Raw genomic sequence first — 20057 nt, 5'->3', positions numbered from 1 at the left:
TGTCATGGATACAGTAACATGTCAAATATTCAAAACTTACATACAAAATCTCTATAAAACTCTTCTAGGCAGTAATATGCTTTTTTAATTAATAAATCCTTCACAGAACAGCTAAACTGCTTGCCACTACTCATGACTTTGCATTCCAGGGGCAAGTGATTATACATTTTAATACTCTCATATATAATTGAGTATTTTGTAAGGGTACTCTTTGGGGCGCATAGACGTAGATTGGCAGTATTAAATCTTGTTAGATATATGTTGGGCTTATTAGTACTAGAAAAATCAAATTCACCTACAACCCACAAATTTGCTGGCTTTAATTCTCTGTTTTATAGATTATTCAACATCCCACTTTCCAGGGACGCCTTTAATGAAGAACTTAATATTATCAAACAAATTGCCTTAAACAATTCTTTTCCGTTAAAATCTATTCATAAATTATACAATAAATTTGTTAATAAATATAAGCTTTCATTTAATTTTATTCAAACAAATATTAAAGCTAATGTTACCTACAGATCTTTGACATATTTTGGTACAATCTCTGATATCTTGGGCCGTTTTTTCCAAAAATATAATGTAATTACCTCATTAAAAACTAGTAACACACTTAAAAGTCATATTGTTAAGGTTAAGGATAAGGTGGACCCGCTCACTTCATCGGGGATATATGAAATTAAATGCGTTGAATGCCCCACTGTGTACATTGGACAATCTGGCAGGAAAGTAGCAACGCGTATTAAAGAACATAAATCCCAGTTTGATAAACATATTAACACCGATATTGTAGAGAGCAAGTCAGCTTTTGCCAACCACTTATTAGAAAATAGACACAGTTTCCCGCCCGAAGAAAATATCAGAATTCTACATAAATGTGATAAAGGTAGAAAGCTCGATCTCTTAGAGACGACGGAGATTAATAAAATAATATATAATAAGATAATAAAGTCCCGATTTTGTATGTGTGAACGACAAAATTACGGGACAGAATCATTTTATTTTTAACAATATTAACTGTACATCTCCATCGCCTACAACGAGTACCATTGCTACAGACGCAGCGCCATCCAATAACCAACTATAGAACTCCGTACCATCAGAATATAAAAATTTGCAACTAACTTAACTTCACTCTAGTAAATTAATGTGTTTTATTGTAGATGTCACAATGTGTATTAATTATAAAATTTTTAATCTTTGTACCTATTTGGAATGTTTCGTTTGTATACTATTAGAGTTCGTTTACGTGTGTGTATGTGTATCGTCCTATTTTTGGTAAGGGAAAACCTTATTTTTTATTGTAATTTTATTTTAAATTAATAATTTTTTAAGGTCTGATGATGCCCTAACCGGGTGAAACATATGTAACCGTTATTTAAATTATATAGATGCTGTAGATTTTGAGAGTTTTTCGTTCCTGCTTTTGATATTATACCAGCACCTTAGAGAGAAAATGGATGACTTTTTTAATCTCTTGTATTTTTTATAAATCATTTCTACCGTCATCAGTATGAAAATACAAGTTAATGTGAGCCCTGCCCAGCGAAGCCCCAAAATTGAATTCCATATCTTAAGTGGGACTCTACTAGGGCAAAGTACACACTTCGAGCCACCTCTATGCGGACCACTCTAACAGCATAACATGCAGAGGCAATCTTCAAAGCAAAATGTGGGTCTTAAATTTCAATTTTGAGTCAATAAAAACTCCTAGAAATTTGGAGCAATCTCTATTCATTATAGGCTCCCCATTCAACGACGGATTTGTAGTAATACCCTTAAATGTCACAAAATTCGTTTTGGAAATATTAAAAGAAAGCTTGTTTGCGTCACACCAAGTTTAAGATCATTGTTTATTGTTTCTTTCAATGTATTGTTCTTTGTTTCTAGCCACAGAATAGTAGTGTCATCGGCAAATAACGTAAAGGATCCATTAATACTGATATACAGACGCTAGGTCGTTGATGTAAATGAGAAACAATAAAGGGCCAAGAACCGGACGATATTCTGCACAGATGAAGTACTGTGTTGGCCCTTAACCACCTGCCTTCTATTGGCTAGATATGACTCAAGCCACATCAAAGCAATCTCTTATTCCATATCTACATAAATGATATTTTGTCTATTCTTAGCAATGAGGGTATAGTGTTTTGTTTTGCTGACGATACTGCAATAATAGTGCAGGATGGAGTCATGGGAAGCTGTGGTGAAGAATGCAGAAGCTGCTATTACAAAAACCAAATGTTGGTTAGATCACAGCCTATTGTCACTTAACAGTAAAAAGAGAAAGTTCATCACATTTGGGTTAACTGCAAGAACTCTTCCTACTCTACTAGACTCTTAGGATTTACATTCCTATGTATAGTGTGCCAAAATTCAGAGGGTAATGTCTTTAAAATATTTAGGCATTTTTCTAGATGAAAGGCTTAACTGGAAAACACATGTCGATTATGTTGTTACTCATTTATAAATTTTATGAGCTTATTTTATGAGAAATGTTTTGACCCTTAAAATATTAAAAATGATTTATTATTCATTGATTGAATCAACTATAAATTATGAAATAATAATATCGGGCAGTGCAAGTAAAATAACAAATTCTAAGTTTTTTCTTTATAGCTCAAAAATACATTATAAAGATCATGAGTATAAAGACTCATCCAGGAGAGTAAACTGTTGACATTAGAACAGTTATACATAAAGGCTCTAATACCCTTTATGCTTAGTACTCAGTATTACAGACAAAGAATAACATATAATCAAAATAATCATAATGCTAAGAACCAAAATCTAACATTGACATTCTCCAGAAACTCTGCAACTCTACTGGTCCTGCGGTTTACAATGTATTGCTTGACTCCATTAGGAATAAACCATTTAAGGTTGAAAACACAAAATAGGTCAGTGGATATTAGAAAGTAGCTTGTGCTTGAATTTTTGGACTATTTTCTTTAATTGCTAATAAATAATGTTAATAATATTTACATGTTTAATACAAAAAAAGTACAAATATTATGTATGAGATAGGATGTAACTTTAAATATAAGAAGAAATTAACTAGAATAGGTAGATAACCAACCTGCACAGATTTTTAAAACCCATTGTGTTGATAAATACCATTAGTATATTGTATAAAAGAGTTTTAGGTAGTGATTTAACCTTTAATTTATAAACAAGATGTATTGTATACCAATATAAATAAATTTGAGTTCGAGTTATTTAATAACAGAGACAAACAACATTGTGCCTGTTAGTATGTCTTTTCTCATACAAAAGACAAGGATAGAAACATTCCTACTGACCAGTAACGTCAGCATGTCTGTCAAAATTTGACAGCCTAGTTTTTTGATTTTAACAGAATTAAAATTCAAAATTCTCCGAAATGACCGACGATTTCTTGCTGGATTCGAAAATCAGGCTGTGGGTCTTCTTGCCCATAGTCTTGCTGACATTTTTTATAGAAATCCTGCGATACTATGTGATTGCGTTAGGTATTAATGATGAAGTTCGTACTCTAGAGGAGATCCAAGACAGTGAGGCTAATAAGCGAATCAGATTACTACTAAAAAACCACCAGTATATCACAAAATCAGTAAGAAATATTTCTAATTTATCATATAATTTAATTACTTCAACAGGCCTTTGTGTAACTGGACATTTACATTTAAATCGTATATGCTTTAATACCCTTATTATAATATAGGCCTTTGAGGTTAGAAAAAGAGCTTTCAACCCAGAAACCGGATTTCTAAATAAACCACCACAGCAAGAACATGTTAATCCTCTAGAACTACAACATCCTGAAAAAATTCTTAACACAATCAAGGACCACTTTACAAATCATCTTCCAATGATTATTGCTGGAGCATGGGTGTCTTATACATTTAGTGGATTTATATGCACTAAGGTAAGATGTTTCCATTATTTTGAATTTATAATATGAAAGCCTAATTTTTAAGATTCCCTTTCCGCTAACATTCTCATTTAAATGGATGTTACAACAAAATATTGAACTGCAGTACCTGAATCCTTCATGGGTATCGTCCTGCTCATGGTACCTATTGAACATATTTGGATTAAGAAACTTCCTCAATATATTTTTTGAAGATCCACCGATTTCTGACATGGACGTTTTTGCAGAAGAACAAGTCAGTTGTAAAGAGGATTATAATTCATTGCAGATTATAAAACACAAATTTTGTTTGTTTGAACATTGTTAAATAGAGTAAGTTTCACATATAAAAATCAATAAGACTTACCTGTTCTTTGTATAGTGTCCAGAATAATTATTATTGTTAACATTATTATTATTGTGATTTCTGTAATTGTTATTAAAGGGATATTTGAAGTTTCCATTAGTAGACTGGTGGCAAGAGTTGTTGTGTGTTGGTGTAAAAGTCTCTGATGGAATTTCACTGAAGCTTGAGAAAAATACTCTTTGACAGTTCAGGTCTACATAGTTTCCTTGCAGGAATTTCAATGCTAAAAAAAAAGTCTGTTTAAGATTTTGTAAATATTTATAAAAATAATTACTAACATAATTGTTGTACAATTTATTTAAATCCTAGGATTTTTCTATATAATTGTTAATTTTATTAGGCATTCATGAGCAACATTGTTTTTAGCACTACTTTTAATAAAAAGATGGACTAATTAAGATTACCGTACTGTCTGAACATTATAAGACAATGAGATTATGAGTCCACTAGCTGCACCGATAAGAATAAAGGAATTTTAATCTACGAAAACTACTCATTATGTTTGTTACCCCAGATTAATTAAGATCACAATTTTGCTTAAAAACCTGGCTAGTTTTATGTAAATCCTTAATCTTACCATCTTCTGTGGGAGAAGGAGAATTCCTAAATTCAAAAATTGTCAATTCTTCCTCCTGTGCATCCTGTATGGGCCGATAAACCCCACCTCCTTTACTTGCCTCTTTGTAATCATCTCCACTTTTTGAACAACCGATTGGAAGGAAATTAAATGGCATTCCCATTATGGTACTGCTTTTATTAAAGTGGCCTTTTTCAACCATTTTAGAATCCATTATTTCGCCTTTTTTCAAGCCAGACACCTTCTGGTCTTTTGATTTTACTGAATCAAAGAATGCGGTGCCATTCATGTTATTTTTAATATTCATCTTGTTATAATATATTAACGTGTAAAAAATGCTTGTAGCAATTTTAAACCTTCATTTTGTTCCGTATTTTACAGGCGTCGGTCGACCTGAAAAAAAACCGGCAGGAATGCAAAATGAAATTCAATTGATAATTTTTTTTGTCTAGGACCGAATTCCGCGACTGTTTTTACATTATTCAAGTGTAAACTTACTACTAAATGGTGCGATTAAGTATAATCTGCTGATTTATTGTTTTACGGCAAGTATCTATTTATTAATTAATAAAACATTTTATTGGATTCTTTTTTGAAAAACCACGAACTAACGAAAATAAAAAAGTAAATATAAATGATGAAACGTCAAAGTCAACTTGACGTTTTGTCAATTTGACGTTTGGTAAACATCATAAGATGATTCTGGCGGTATTTTCAAACTTCAATTTTTCAATAAACACGCATATATTTCGCAATAGGCAAGTGCACAATTTTAATTAATAAAAGGAAATATAGGATCTTGATTGGTATTATTTAGAGGAGTTCTAATTTTCTTTGAAACGCCGTCCAAAGTGTAAACTCTCACGGTGATCTTATTATCCTTAACTTGATCTATTTTCCTGGCAGTGCACATATTCCGAATAAAAATCTTCCCTATTAAATAGTAGAAAATCTCTATGACCGTTATGATGCTGCAACCGAGAAATAAGGAGTATATGCCCCCAAAAGATGCTGAAATCATTTTGTTAGTACCTATCACTAACATAATAAAATATGACACAGACTTACAAACTAAATATAGTCCAGTCGTAATAACATTTCTAAGCCAAATAGTGTGCCTGTTACTAGCAAAGTAAACGTTAAGTAAAATCGAGTTTTCTGTATCAATATTTTCACCATCTCTACAACAAATGATAAATTATTATTACATTATTAATTTAGTGCCAAAAGGCTTACAGAGTGTTCATCATCCAAACCGAAGAATCATTAATAAACTTAACCGAGGCCAGTGTAATATCGTAAGAGTCTTCCTCGCATTCTGATTGACAATCACACTCCTTAAAAGGATCTGTAAAACTCGAGAGTTATATTAATACACCCTTATAAGTAGTACATTTGCTTACCAAATGTTATATTTTGCACACACTGGGCATTTTTCGAGTTACATATCGCTTTTTCTGCAAAAAATACATATACATATATATATAGTTGGGAGTGAGGGAAATTTTAATTTCATAAGGTAAGAAATAAAACTTCTCCCTATACTTAATTTTTCAAAGCAATACATAAATAGCACAGGAGAAATTATGCTTGTAAAGTTTCTATAGTATAATGTTAAAGGAATATTATTTTCATTATATTCTTCTAAGAGAGTATAATTAGACACTTTACGCCAGAAAAACACTATTTCCAGTCGATCCAAACACTATTCCAATAAGGTCTATGACTCGACGTAACTTACAATATATTTGGCAAAAAAATACTATATAACCAATCATATGGTGACACTTCTAAAGAAAAAAAATTAAAGTAAGCTTAATGCAAGGAATGCTTGCTAACTCTGTATAATGCCTGTAACCTTACTTACCATGTTTCGAAATCGGTTCTAGGCATGGTAAATTTCCTAAAACGCACGGTGCGATATCTGGAAAATAATCCGGTTAGATGCGAGAAGTTTTATTTCTTGAATTAATGCTTTTTCCTTTCACTTTTGATTGACTTACCGTAAATGAAATCGAAATAATATGGGACGCATCGGCACTGCTCCACGACTGCCAATGCTTCGCATTGAAACAAACAGTTATAGTAACTGTATTTGCCGAAATAATCTAAGCGTCGTTCGTCTGAGAACAAGCATTGTCGTTTTTCTATGGATAGTTCCTAAAAAATGCACGGAAGAGATTATATAGATTCAAGCATTCACTAGAGCCACCCATAAGTCAACCAATTACCAGGTCTGATAAAATTTTATTAAATTTAGTGATTTTGAACGTTTTTTTTTTAGTCCTAAATGGTAGAAAAGTTTTAGGGAAATTCAGTCTACAAGTCACTAAAATTTTTAAACCACACGTAGTTTATGTGTATAATTTCACTTTGCACATGTGAAACTATACACTCAGTAAATTGAAATTCCCGCAGAATCTTGCATGTCTAATGACTTTTAGAGATATTGACTTTTTTATACCCTACTATTACCCTAAATGATTATCTTTATCATGACTATTGTAAATAACACCTTTTCATAATTTCTAGTAAAAAAGGCAATTTCTTATGATGTGTTTGCTTTTTCACCTTGCCATATTGGCTGTCTGACAACTGGTCAATATTTCTAAAGTTAAACCACTTCAAATATTGACAGTTACACTTTCCAACGGAAATCTTTGATATTCAACACAGTTGGGCACCAAACTTCCCCATGACGAATGCTACCGACTGCGCCACTAATAACTTTAGATAACCATCTTAAATTTATATACCCAAACATCTATATATTATTATTATCAATCTTACCCTCACTGGTGGACTGCATTTTCTTTTATAACCTTCCAGTTCCACGTAATTAACCTTCCCCAAAGCCAACGTCTTTTTTTCATTATGGTCCGCCCCTGGAAAATCTTCGGGGTTGTGTATGGTCACCTGTAACTCACTAAAATTATAAACCAATCTCTCCAATAGTGTTGCTTTATCACCGTAACCCCTGCCAGACTTCTATTATTATACTCGGGCTTTAGTAAAACCCTTAGGCCTGTGCTTAAACCATAAAAAATCGCATACAGGGTGCGCTTGAAAGAGTCTTTTTTAATGTAATTAAAGGAGCAGCACCTCCCTTGGATAGTGTAGGTTTCTTCGAAGATGTCCTTGCAATTGACTACTTGTTTGTTCCAAGCACACCTTAGAATCATATCCTCACACTTTTGAGAAATTCTTTTAACGATCATATTGAGGTCCGGATAACCGTTACTATTCAAAACCTCCTGGGCAACATCCAGTTCGGTCATGTTATAATTCTGAGGGGATCCATTTGTAAAAGTTCCAGTTTTCATCATTTTCAGGATGACTTTTTTGGTGGTTTGCAGGGCGTCCTCCTCACCATCCCTACAACCAATACATGTTGAAGGAATATCACCAAACGGACATTATCCTTACAGTTTTGTCAAAAATCGATCTACTTTCGAATGGATCGCTGGATTTAGGTTGCAAATGGTGACCGCCGGAAACGGAATAACCGACAATGGGGCGTCAGTTGATTCGATCAGGGTCCGTGTGGGGTTGTCATTATATCGGGCCCAAAATAACGTCGTTAAATAGATCGATACCGATAGGCTCGATATTATTACTAGAACCCAGAACATCCTGTAAAATATAGACCTCGTTTTTTTTTTTTAAACCATAATAGTGCCAACATATTAAAAGAAAATTAATCCTAGATAATAGATGTAATTGATTGCTAACCGCGTTATAAAGTGACGATGAAATATTTGAAGATTCAAAGGCAATTCAATCTAATGATTTATTACATATTAATCTACCTTAAGCCTTTAAGGAAATTACTGATTTTTATTTATGGCAGTCGAATAAAAAATAAATATATTATCAAATAATTATACTGTCATGCGAGTGTAACAAATTTATTTATGGGCCTTTTAAAATTACTTATATGTACTTATTCATACATCAGGCATAGGTAAGTCAAAATTGTATAATAGCTATTATTATAAGAATATTTCAGTATATGTTGTAAAAATCATTTAATTGTAAATTTCTCGTTTTTGTTTGTATAATATATTATATATGTTTGTGATAAATGTGTAGTGCATAGGTGACTGAATAATATATACATTAAATTATTTATTCAATTTTTTTATGTAATATGTAATATGGTAATTATCAAGTCATCTCGTTGTATAACTTGTTTTTTTTTTGACTAAACGATATACAGTGTGGCTCTTAATTGTCTCCCCCCTCTTATCTTTTGAATGCATTTATATAAAAATTTGAAATTTGCCACACATCATTAGAAACCTAAATACAACTTATTTGACTCTAGCTCATTTTGAAAAACTTTAAAAGGGCGGCGGCACGCCATTTTGAAAAAAAAAATTAAATAGAAAGGGCGGTCATGCATAGTTTGAAAGCTCCCACTGAATGCTTTATGGTCCTAGAATATTAAGTCATTACTTCTATCCACAGCAAAATGGCAGCCTTTCAAAATCCATTTAAAATAATTAAACTTTAGATAGCACCGACATATTTCACTTAAAGATGTTGAATATATGATGCACCATTAACTTCAAGACAGTAAAATAATCCATTGAAAACTCTTCACGAACATTTTGGAAAGTGGCAAAATCAATATTGCGACATGCATCAATTATTCTTTGACGTAGATCGAAGATAGATTCTGGCTGGGTGACGTAGACTTTTTGTTTCAAGAAGCCCTACAAAAAAAGTCCAGAGATGTAAGATCGGGCGACCTGGCTGGCCATTCGGTAGGCCCTCAACGACCAATCCACCGGTTAGGGTAAGTTTGAGTTAAATATTCTCTAACATTTCTGCTAAAGTGAGACGATGCCCCATCTTGTTGAAAAACTGTTTCCAATTCAAATTCATGAGGATTAAGGATCAGTGGTTCTACTGCATTTTCCAACCTGTTTAAGTAAGGTCACGTGTCAAATTTCAATTTAAACTCTATAAACAACACCATACCTCCAAACGAATTAGACATGAACAGGTGTTGTAAAGAAAATAAAAATGCCAAAAATAAGATTTTGAAAGGCTGCCATTTTGCTATGGGTAGAAGTAATGACTTAATTTTTTAAGGCCATAAAGCATGGCGTCCCGCCACCATTTTGAAGTTTATCAAAATGAGCTAGGGACCAAAAGGTAGTATTTAGGTTGCTAATAATGTGTGCCAAATTTCAAATTTTTATATAAACGCATTCAAAACATAAGAGGGGACAATTAAGAGCCGCACTGTATATGTTCTTTTAGTGAACATTTCCATTAATTCGTTAATATTCTGAACATTTATTTTTCTTGTCTTTACCTTTCCCATACACTGGTGGACTCATCTGCGGTGTACTTGATACCATGAATGGTGCTACTTCTGGCAAATTCCAAAATATATGGAACGTAAAACATCGTGTACACAAACCCTTACTAAATAATAAACTGACATTTTATTCGAGTTTTTAGTTACAATTAAATGTACATTTCTAATCAGATCTACATATGCTACAACTTGATCGTTATTTTGATTAAGTCCAGCAATTGCTGACACGCTATTATAATTAGTGGCCATTCTATGGTTTATTCAGGCTTAATCCAGTTATCTTGATATTAGGGGAAAGTAAATTATATATTTAAATATAGAGTGTGTAACATAAGTGAGGATTTTAATTTTAAGGGGTGATTCCTTGTAATTTTTTTTAAGTAAAAAAGTTCATATAAATGTAAAAATTGACCATTTTCAGGCGATGTTTTGGGGTATAAAAAAGGTTTTTACCTTATGATTTGTACATGGAAAAATAGTGTAAGGCCTTAGGAACAGATTAACATCAATTCTGGACCGGTTCCAATTGGTTTTAGTAGTTAAATTTCGATTAAAGAAATTAAGGTCTTTTTTCGGCGTTTTCGTGGCCATGGAGACGCGGTCATAGGCTTGTTGACACAGACCTTTTCCCTATACTTTTACATTGGGTGCTGGACCACTAACTTATTGAAGTAAATCCGTCAACCCGTGGTGTCGAGGGTATGACTGGATGATTGTAGGGGGGTTTTTCATAGTAAATTGCGTTTTTCTGGAAAACGGTAATATGTTAATAAAAAAGGCTTTTAGTGGATTATAGCCAGATAGATGCCGGATGTCTGAGAGAAAAAACGGTTATCGTGTGTGGCATAGCCATTGCGGTATTAGGCGTCAAAGTCAAAAAATAGTGTAGAGAAAAAACTGCTTGACGTAGATGATTGTAGAGTGTGTCGAAAAATTGATTTCAAGAGGTTCTTTAAATGCTCCAATTGAATGAAACCTCTAAGTGCTAAACCACTAAAAAGTCATTAATATTTGAAGAAAAAAAGCGTAAAAAAAGGGTATAAATCACACCCTGTATAAATGATAGCGTTAAACTTAATACATCGTTTTATTCGGAAAGTATGCAGGTTTAATTAATTTAAATGAAACTTTCTTAAAATTTGTACCATAGAAATTTTATACAGAAAAAACTAAAAAAATGCATTTTTAACATTTTTTTTTACTTTTCTTCAAAAAAAAAATATTTTTTTTTTAAAGATTGTTAATAAAATTTGTAGTTCTCAATAAAGCGCACATATCTCTAGGAGTCATTATTTCCGCAAAGATACCGTTAAACCGTTGATTGATAATATCCTAATATTCAATCAACGGTTAAACTGTCAAAAGGGCTAGAAGATCAAAAATTTCTGAAACTTTGGACGTAAAAAAAAATATTTTCCGTATGCTGAGAATAACCAAAAACCATAGGGATAAGGTCCACCTGAACTCTAATCGACCTGTAAAATTTCATAACATTATATATACGGAGACGCTCCATTTTCGAGATACAGGATATTAATTTTCTTTTTTTTTACTAATGTCTGAAAGACGTTTTTTTAAATTTTTAATTGCTTAGTTTGATTCAAATGTCAAACACAGAAAAAATGGGGGCATTTGCGACGCCATTGCAATAGCTACTTAAAATTCTCCAATAATAGCATCTTATCAATTAGTTTATTGGAAGTTTTTAAATAATAAACATACTGGTAATTTTTCAGGTAAAGGTTTTTTTCCAGTTTTTTTAGTCAGAAACGTGCTGAGATATGAATGAAATCATATGAAAACGAAGAACACGATACGCAAAAAGCGATAAAAAGAGGGATTTTTAGTTATTTTATTAAAAAAAAAACAGACTTCATCTCGAAAACGAAGCTTATGTGAACTTTTTTACTTAAAAAATTACAAGGAATCATCTCTTAAAATTATAGTCATCATTTATGTTACAGCCTGCATATTGTGGTCCACAAATTTTATTAAGTTTAAAATGAAAGGGTTTTATTGACTTTTAAAATAACAAACTCTTCATGATCAATGGACGGTTGCTAAGGGCTAACGCTCATTGGCATTAACCTGGTTTAAATAAGTATATAAGATTTTCCCCTTATTAAATTCTAGGCATGACACATATTCTAAATATTAATATAGAACTATTTTAGATAAGCAATTACTCGTAATACCCTAAAACATGAATTTTTGGCTGCTTGTAATGTTTTTTGCGCTAAGCTGGAATGATAGTCAAGCATTTCCTATGAGGCTTCATTATGCTAACGAGTCTACTTTGGAATTGGTTCATGTCGTAAGTATGTCCCAATATATTTCATGAATATTCATAGATGAAAGTACAAGGCTCTCCTACAGATAGACTAAGCAATCCAATAACAGGAACGCACAAAATATCTTAGTGAATTTCAAACTACAAGTAAGCGTTTTGCAAATTATTACACTTTCACTAAACCTTACAAATACACCAAGAAATAAACCTAACTAAGAAGATGAGGACAATATAATACATTTCCTTGCAAATTAGGTAGAGTCCCTTAAGTGGCACTTAAATGACGCCAGACGGGTGAAAAATATGTCATCACTGAAATTAGTTTGTTGAGAATTATTAAAACTATGGTAGACAAAAATGATTTGAAGAATATCTCGAGATGCTAAAGGTTAATTTATTACGCAAAATATAAGGATTAACGTTAATATTTAAATTTTCTAGACAGACTCAGTTCCTCTCTGAACCCAAACATACAAAGCTAATGTAATGTCAAGAGTATCAATATGTATAACACAAACAGATATTATTTACTCCCGAAATATACAATTTTATTAAATGTAAAACTGTAAAAAAAAATTGAATCACAGAAATAAATTTAGCGAAATGATATGGTGTAAAAAATATAAAGAATATACCTAAAGTCCTGCAAGAAAAAGGTAAAATGACTAAAATCTATCCGACAAAAATTCAGTTATTTCATAATAGCCCTTTGCAACTAAGAGTTTTTTAGCTCGTCGACTGCTATATTCATGCCTATTAGTTAGTTCACATTTCAAAATTTGTTATAAACGAGGGAAACAGATTCCAATATAAATAAGGCAGGAAGGGTTAAGATTTTATGAGTAATAAATAGCTGTTTCTCTACTAGATACTCTCATACTCACATTACACAGACGTCGGATCGCTCTCTTTTGCAAAACAAAAACACTATTAAATAAGTAATGTGTGCATGCACCCCAGAAACACAAACCATACCTTAAATGGGACTCAATTAAAGAAAAATAAACATTTGTCGCCATGTCAAAATCAACCTCTCCTGCGACCACTTTAAGAGCATAACAATTTGCTGATATTTTTCTACACAATTGCGTGATATGGCCCTCAAATTTTAGTTTATTATCAATAAATAAACCTAAAAAATTATTTTCGTCTAAGTTGTTCAGAATGTGATTCTCCAAAAACACATTATTTAAATTGCATTTAAAATTCATAACACTGGTTTTTGAAATATTTAAACACAATTTGTTGGAATCACACTATTTCTTGATTTCAACAATATCTCTGTTAACTGTGGTATTTAGATTCATCGCACTCGTGTCATGCCATAAAATTGTTGAATCATCCGCAAACTGAATGAATTTACCTGAGATCCTAAGATTGGCCATGTCATTAATATAAATGAGGAATAGAAGCCCAAAAACTGAACCCTGAGGAACACCATGAGTTACAAGCTGCTCCCTTGAAAGGGCACCATCCACAGAAACACTCTGCATTCTAGTATGCAAATAAGACCCAAACCACTGAAGAGCCAGACCTCTGAATCCATACCGCTCAAGCTTCCACAGCAGTATTTCCTGACTAACACAGTCAAATGCTTTGGTCAAGTCACAAAACACTGCTGCAGCAATATCACCACTGTTCAAGCTCAAAAATAAGGACTCAAAGAATGAAAAGATTGCATCCGATGTTCCCTTGGCACTTTGAAACCCAAATTGCTCCGATCTTATAATTTGCTTTTCAGCTAAATATGACATAAGTCTCTTTTTAACCAGTTTCTCGATGATTTTTGAGAGGGTGGAAAGCAATGCTATTGGTCTGTAAGAAGAGGTTGATTCTGAAGCTCTCCCTTAAACAAAGGCATGATTCTGGCTACTTTAAGACAATTGGGAAATTGGCCATTATTGAAAGAATGATTAATTGAAGATACAAGTCCACTAGATTGTTAATGACCTTATAAATTAAAACTAAATCCGAAGTGTTTCGACAACTCTCTAAGGATCTAAGACCATAAAACTTTACGTTATCACTGTAGTTGAAAAAATGTATACATATGTCTTATTCAAGCGGAAATTTAGTATATTTACAAACTTGCGTTGTACCACAGATATTAATAGCTAACGCAATTTAGTTGTAGTACTTGCGTTAGCTAGTTATATCTGTGGTTGTACCTTTTCAATTTTGGTCAATATATTTGTGATACATCGGATTCCAAACTACTGTCGCATATTCTAGGGTTAGTTTAACAATTGCATTGTATAACATAGTTTGATTGCTGAAACCCTTTGTAATTCGGGATATAAAATCTAGATTTTTTAGAACAATGTTTTCTATACGAATGTTGAAAAGCAGTTTAGAATCCAATGCCACACCCAAGTCCTTAATACAGTCCACATATGTTAAGGTAGTGCCCCCAAGATTGACATTACATTTGATTTGTGTTTGAACTGGTTTACTGCTAAAGAGTATCGAATAACATTTTTCTGGATTAATAAATAATTTGTTTAAGGTACAATACCTTTCAAGATTAGAAAGCTCAGATTGCACGACAAAGAAATCTGATACCTGCTTAATTGTTTTGAAGAATTTTATACATATGCAAGATATTTACAAATTGAGAAACATTGACGAATGTCATTTAAAAAGATTGAAAACAATATCGGTCCCAAATGAGAACCCTGCGGTATTCCTGAAGTTACGATCGTGCAAGAAGACTTTACTTCATTTATGGCAACATACTGAGAGCAATTCGTTAGGTAATTTTTAATGAGGTTGAGGAGTGCCCCGTGCATACCAAAATCCTTCAACTTTATGAAAAGTGTCGGTTAGTGAAGGACCATATCAAAAGCCTTGGAAAAGTCGATTGGTACACGGACATGTTTCCAGACCTTTTCAATGGTATTGGTTATTACCGAGCTTTTTCGAAAAAGCCATGTTGGTTAACGTCGATAACTTCTTTGACCCTAAAAAATAGTTGCTTTAGTAGTAAAGATTCGAATAGCTTGCCAAAGTGACTAAGTAAGGAAATTGGGCTGCAATTTTTAACACAATTTGACTTGAATACAGGCACAATTTGAGCTGTTGCCGCTGGACAAACGTAGGTTGTACAAGGTGTTCAAAGGCTCGCAAAAGTACTGTAAGAAAAATGAAGGAAATCCATCTGGAACAGCTTTTTAGGATCCATAGATATAGGTGCGGATTTAACGTCTTTGGTGACTACAAAATATTCCTGACATTGCCTAGGTTTAATTAAAGCTGGTGTATCAGAAGGTTCAAATAATCCACTAAAATATTTTGAGAAAAGTTCACTAATGTCAACACTGGATGTATGTAATTGGACCTACAGGTCGCGTGTAATTATTAAATCAAAGATTTTTATTTCAGTGGACTGTATAAAATATGTATATTAAAATAAAGTAAAAATGCCAAGGTGGTGGCGTAATTAAAAAATACGAAAGTAAATCGTCGTGCGTAAATGACGCGAACCAAAAGAAAACCTCTTCCTGCGATTAGATGGAAAGGCTAAAGTCAAGTGGCGGCATCGCACAAACGAACGACGGAGACGGTCCCGATGGCACGATTTTGCGGTTCCAGGAAATCTTGAATCGTTGTTGCCGCGTTGGCGAAAAAATAAAATAAATGAAATCCCTAACATTTTACAAATCTAGACACTGGAATATTCTTAAAATATATTGGTTCAGTCCCTTTTAAGAATATTATTATGATACTCAAGAGTAGTACAATTTTTCTATGAAACCTACCTAAATACTTAACTTAAGAAACCGTTTTTACCCTTAAATCGATCCCAGGATTTCCTTAACGTTGAATCTAAATGCATTATCCCATCGATCTAGTTATACCGGCATGGTGACCGAACTCCTGAAACCACGACGTTATACCCAAGCAACCCGTACTATGCAGAAAGTAACTATTACCCATACGGATATGGACAGTTAACGAATGTAAGTAGAACCCCTAAGAAAATTACGATTAGTGTGTTTATTTTTTTAATTTACAGGAAGGGAAATTACGTGAATACCAACTAGGAATTGCCCTGCGAAATAGGTACATTAATTTTTTAGGGAAAAACTTCAATATGAGCATTATAGATGTAAGAAGTACCGACTATAATAGAACCAAAATGTCTTCGGAACTGTTAACCGCCGGCCTATGGCCCCCTAGTTGTTTAAATATATGGAACCCGGTTTTGCATTGGCAACCCATACCTTATAACTACGAGAAAATTGCTGACGATAAGGTGAGTTTATGTTTCACGGCTTTCAAATAATAAATTTCCCATTTTAAGGAGCTGGTTTCTTACATCGGATGCACCCGTTTTAATGAAGCTTTTGATAAAGCGGTCGAGGAGCCAGGAATAAAAAATTATTTATCCTCACGTTATAATGAAACACTTGAGATCCTCGTTAATAATACGGGTTATTCTAGAGAGGAAATGACATACTTGAAAGCTTTTCTTTTGTATTTTGGGTTTTTAATACAGGTATGTTTCACTTACCTTTGAACAAACTTAACTCACTTATCAGACAATTTATTAGGAAGAACTTAATCTGCCCTTAGAAGAGTGGACCTCAGCAGTATATCCAGAACCATTACACTCCCTTGCCATTGACTACTATTACCTTGAAACAAATACCACCGAACTAAGAACAATATTTTCAGGTAATCTATTCTAATACAACATTCTCCTGCTAAAAAACCATTACATTTCAAAGGCTACTTCATGAAAAAGATCATATCAGACACCCAAAACAAAATAAACGGCGAATCCAATTATAAACATAAAAAAATGTTCCTTTATGCCGCTCATGAAACTAATATCGCCGGCTTGTTATTGTCGATAAATGCACACAAAATAACAGAGGTGCCCCCTTATGGATCTTACGTGCTTATGGAGGTCCATAAGATCGATGATGTTTATGGAATGAAGGTTTGCAAGTATATTCATTATAATTCACTTAATGGTTTAAATATTTCAGCTGTTCTATCAAGATTATACAGAAGATGAGCCAAAACTATTAAAAATCGACGGCTGTGACGAGTTCTGTCCTATAACTGAATTCACTGCAATACTGCAAAGCATTATTCCTTCATCTGATGAGGAATGTTATGGAAACACAATGAAAAAATAAAAAACAATTCCTATCTATACAAGTTTTATTACCTCAACTTTCTGAATATGACACACCAATTTCCCTGGTCGTAATAGCTTTTTAAAATTTCTAAACCCGGCACTTTTTGACACACGTTTTCCAGTTCGTGTTCGTGGAACACATGGTAGAACCTGAAGAACGTGCTTTGGTTCTCATCTTTCATTTTCCACGGCACCAGGACGTCTTTCGCTTGGAAGTTTGTACGATTTTTATGGACTGGCAACGAGAACATACCATTTAGTACATTTATGTCTGTTGAACCTGGAAAAAAAAAGGCATTTTGTTGCGAATTTGAGCTAAATTAATTTTTTTAGGCCCCAGGGTCTATTGTTGTTAGCAACTATCAATTCACTATACCACGACCGCATAGATCAGTAGATAGGCCATCAGTGTTTGAATGATTTGGTTTTAAAATCTTAAATTAATTTTCTTAAGCTCCAGGGTTTATTGTTAGAAACTATCAATTCACTATACCATGAAAGCAGAGATTGATCAATAAACATGCCAAAGATTTGGTTTTGAAATCTTATTTCAGAGGGTTATAAATATTAGACCAAAAAACTCTGCTGAGATATAAAAAATTCCTCTTACCATTAACTAAACTGTTCTTCCCACCATCAGCCCCTTTCCTATTTTTCCTATCCTGCATAATATATCTGCTCTTCTTGTCATTCTTAATTTGATCATGTGCCCAAACATAAATCAAAGCCCTACCACCCACGTTCAAGATCCTAAAAATTTCCTGAATGGCTTTTAACCTTCTCTGTTCTGTAGCCAAATGATGAATAACTGCAATGCTTATTACTCCATCTGCAAAATTATCTTTTATAGGGATGGATAGGCAATCTCCAATAAAAGCATTAAAATTCCTTTTATTGCATATCTCAATTAATCCTGAGCTATAATCACATCCTACATCAAAAATTTTTTTATTATGGCTTAAATATTTTCCATTGCCGCAGCCAACATCAACGATAACATGACCACAGTCAAAAGACTGTACAAAGTCTAAAACATTGGGCCAAGGCTTGTGTCTAGTATCACTAAAATGGTCTGCTATGCTGTCATATACTTTATGAACATGTAAACTTTCAAGGCGAGACGCAGTGGTATCATCTAAGCATGTTTCTTTGTTATGAGAATCACAGTGTGTCTTATAAATGCATTTACACTCACCTTGCAGCACTTTTCTAAAAGTGAACGATACTCTGGTGCCCCTTTTTAAACATGTGAAACCTGATCCACTATTATTTCGTACTACATCAAATTTCCTAGGGACTATTCCATGAGTCCATTCATATCTACTTTCACCTGACATAATTAGCAGAGATCTTTGTGGTAATAAAGAACAAATGTGACTTTGTCCATTTTTAAATTCCATTACTATTGGTGAACCCAGTGATAAGCACACAATAGGGTTTTCAAATGCACTGTGGGTGTCTATATGATGGGGAATCCCTTGACCAGGGCAGTAATGGTTAATTGTCAACTGGTCAGGTTTAAATGTTGAAAATTCTGGACTAAGATGTCCTAGTTTTGTCCATAAGAAATCAGTTTCTTTAGGTAAAGGATCAGATAATGGCTTATCTTTATCCACATTGTTTATATCATACCTAAATTCATATCCAAAATGTTTTACTTGCCTGTGTTTCATTTCGCCAGAGGCTCCACTGTTAAACTGACACAGATTTAGTAATAACTCTTCCTTGCATTCATCAATGAAATTGTCTATAATTATTAGACCTGGAGGTGTTTCACCCCAAACCTTTTGATCTCCATTTAAAGGCACTTCTTCCACATAAAGTAGAAAAATAGGTTTACCATCTTGAGCAATGTTTAATTTACCATTGAAGGTGTCATAAGCAGATTCGCTACTCGGTAGGGTTTCATAGGATACAAAACAGCAGGATTTCCCTGGAAGCATTATGATGTCTTTAATGGGGCCATGCTTACTGAAATGCTCGAATATTACATCTTCAGTTAGCCCACTAACTAGTCCCGCATTGCATATCGCAAGGTGTCTTGTAGAAGTTAAAGACTTTTGAATTCCTGTTTCTTTTTCCAAAATATGTTGAAGTTTGAGGAGCTTTTTTGTCAGTTTCTTTTGTTGAGAGAGAGACATGGTTTTAATTTGACGTTGCGGGAATCCTATGCTGTCTCTGTCTACGTAACAAATAGGTTTATTCTATTTATTTATGCAATAATGTTTGAAACTGTACTAACAACAAATGTCCATTTTCGAGGTTAGTTTAAATGGTAATGGCCAAGTTAGAGTGATACGTTAGTTCGTACTTTTATTATTTCTCTTGTTTCGCTCAATGACTGTATTAGAACAAGGTATTCTAACAAGGGAAGCGTTACAACTTTGATTGTATAAGATCAACGGTTTAGGGCAATTTTTGGCGGGTATATTTATTTTTTAGTTATCTAT

General features: G+C 33.3%; 4 protein-coding genes across 7 annotated transcripts in view; 2 read left to right on the top strand and 2 right to left on the bottom strand.

The window, feature by feature from the left end:
* LOC126733684 (poly(A) RNA polymerase gld-2 homolog A-like) overlaps nucleotides 1-5478 on the bottom strand; it is a 26618-nt gene extending 21140 nt beyond the window's left edge. Inside the window, exons 1-3 of the mRNA XM_050437056.1 lie at nucleotides 5335-5478; nucleotides 4837-5229; nucleotides 4260-4482 (exon numbers count right to left, since the gene is read on the bottom strand). Coding sequence (XP_050293013.1) covers nucleotides 4260-4482; nucleotides 4837-5143 — 530 coding nt within the window. The 5' untranslated portion in view covers nucleotides 5144-5229; nucleotides 5335-5478. The remainder of the gene's footprint in view (nucleotides 1-4259; nucleotides 4483-4836; nucleotides 5230-5334) is intronic.
* Nucleotides 3308-4353, top strand: LOC126733687 (ER membrane protein complex subunit 3-like). The gene is made up of 3 exons (XM_050437060.1): nucleotides 3308-3592; nucleotides 3704-3907; nucleotides 3960-4353. Exons 1-3 carry the CDS (start codon nucleotides 3383-3385, stop codon nucleotides 4218-4220), a joined length of 675 nt encoding a protein of 224 aa, XP_050293017.1. The 5' UTR covers nucleotides 3308-3382; the 3' UTR covers nucleotides 4221-4353.
* Nucleotides 5227-17620, top strand: LOC126733685 (venom acid phosphatase Acph-1-like). 3 transcript variants are annotated; one of them, XM_050437058.1, is made up of 8 exons: nucleotides 5227-5381; nucleotides 12343-12482; nucleotides 16310-16417; nucleotides 16474-16713; nucleotides 16762-16956; nucleotides 17012-17135; nucleotides 17189-17403; nucleotides 17453-17620. In XM_050437058.1, exons 2-8 carry the CDS (start codon nucleotides 12372-12374, stop codon nucleotides 17603-17605), a joined length of 1146 nt encoding a protein of 381 aa, XP_050293015.1. In that variant the 5' UTR covers nucleotides 5227-5381; nucleotides 12343-12371; the 3' UTR covers nucleotides 17606-17620. The 3 variants fall into 3 exon arrangements, with proteins under 3 accessions (XP_050293015.1, XP_050293014.1, XP_050293016.1); XM_050437057.1 differs by lacking the exon at nucleotides 5227-5381 and adding an exon at nucleotides 8650-8800; XM_050437059.1 differs by lacking the exon at nucleotides 5227-5381 and adding an exon at nucleotides 8973-8996.
* Nucleotides 5573-20057, bottom strand: LOC126733682 (alkylated DNA repair protein alkB homolog 8). Of its 2 annotated transcripts, XM_050437052.1 has the most exons (11): nucleotides 18218-20057; nucleotides 17638-17887; nucleotides 8263-8469; nucleotides 7806-8211; nucleotides 7627-7752; nucleotides 6840-6996; nucleotides 6704-6760; nucleotides 6240-6293; nucleotides 6073-6184; nucleotides 5905-6017; nucleotides 5573-5847 (listed from the first exon to the last, which is right to left on the bottom strand). In XM_050437052.1, exons 1-11 carry the CDS (start codon nucleotides 19746-19748, stop codon nucleotides 5609-5611), a joined length of 3252 nt encoding a protein of 1083 aa, XP_050293009.1. In that variant the 5' UTR covers nucleotides 19749-20057; the 3' UTR covers nucleotides 5573-5608. The 2 variants fall into 2 exon arrangements, with proteins under 2 accessions (XP_050293009.1, XP_050293011.1); XM_050437054.1 differs by lacking the exon at nucleotides 6704-6760 and having other exon boundaries at nucleotides 5574-5847.

The sequence above is a fragment of the Anthonomus grandis genome, chromosome 3 (genome assembly GCF_022605725.1).
Source record: "Anthonomus grandis grandis chromosome 3, icAntGran1.3, whole genome shotgun sequence".
In the NCBI taxonomy this organism is placed as follows: domain Eukaryota; kingdom Metazoa; phylum Arthropoda; class Insecta; order Coleoptera; family Curculionidae; genus Anthonomus; species Anthonomus grandis.
The sequence above is the reverse complement of the archived record's forward strand: the minus strand, read 5'-3'. Positions and strand labels throughout refer to the sequence as shown.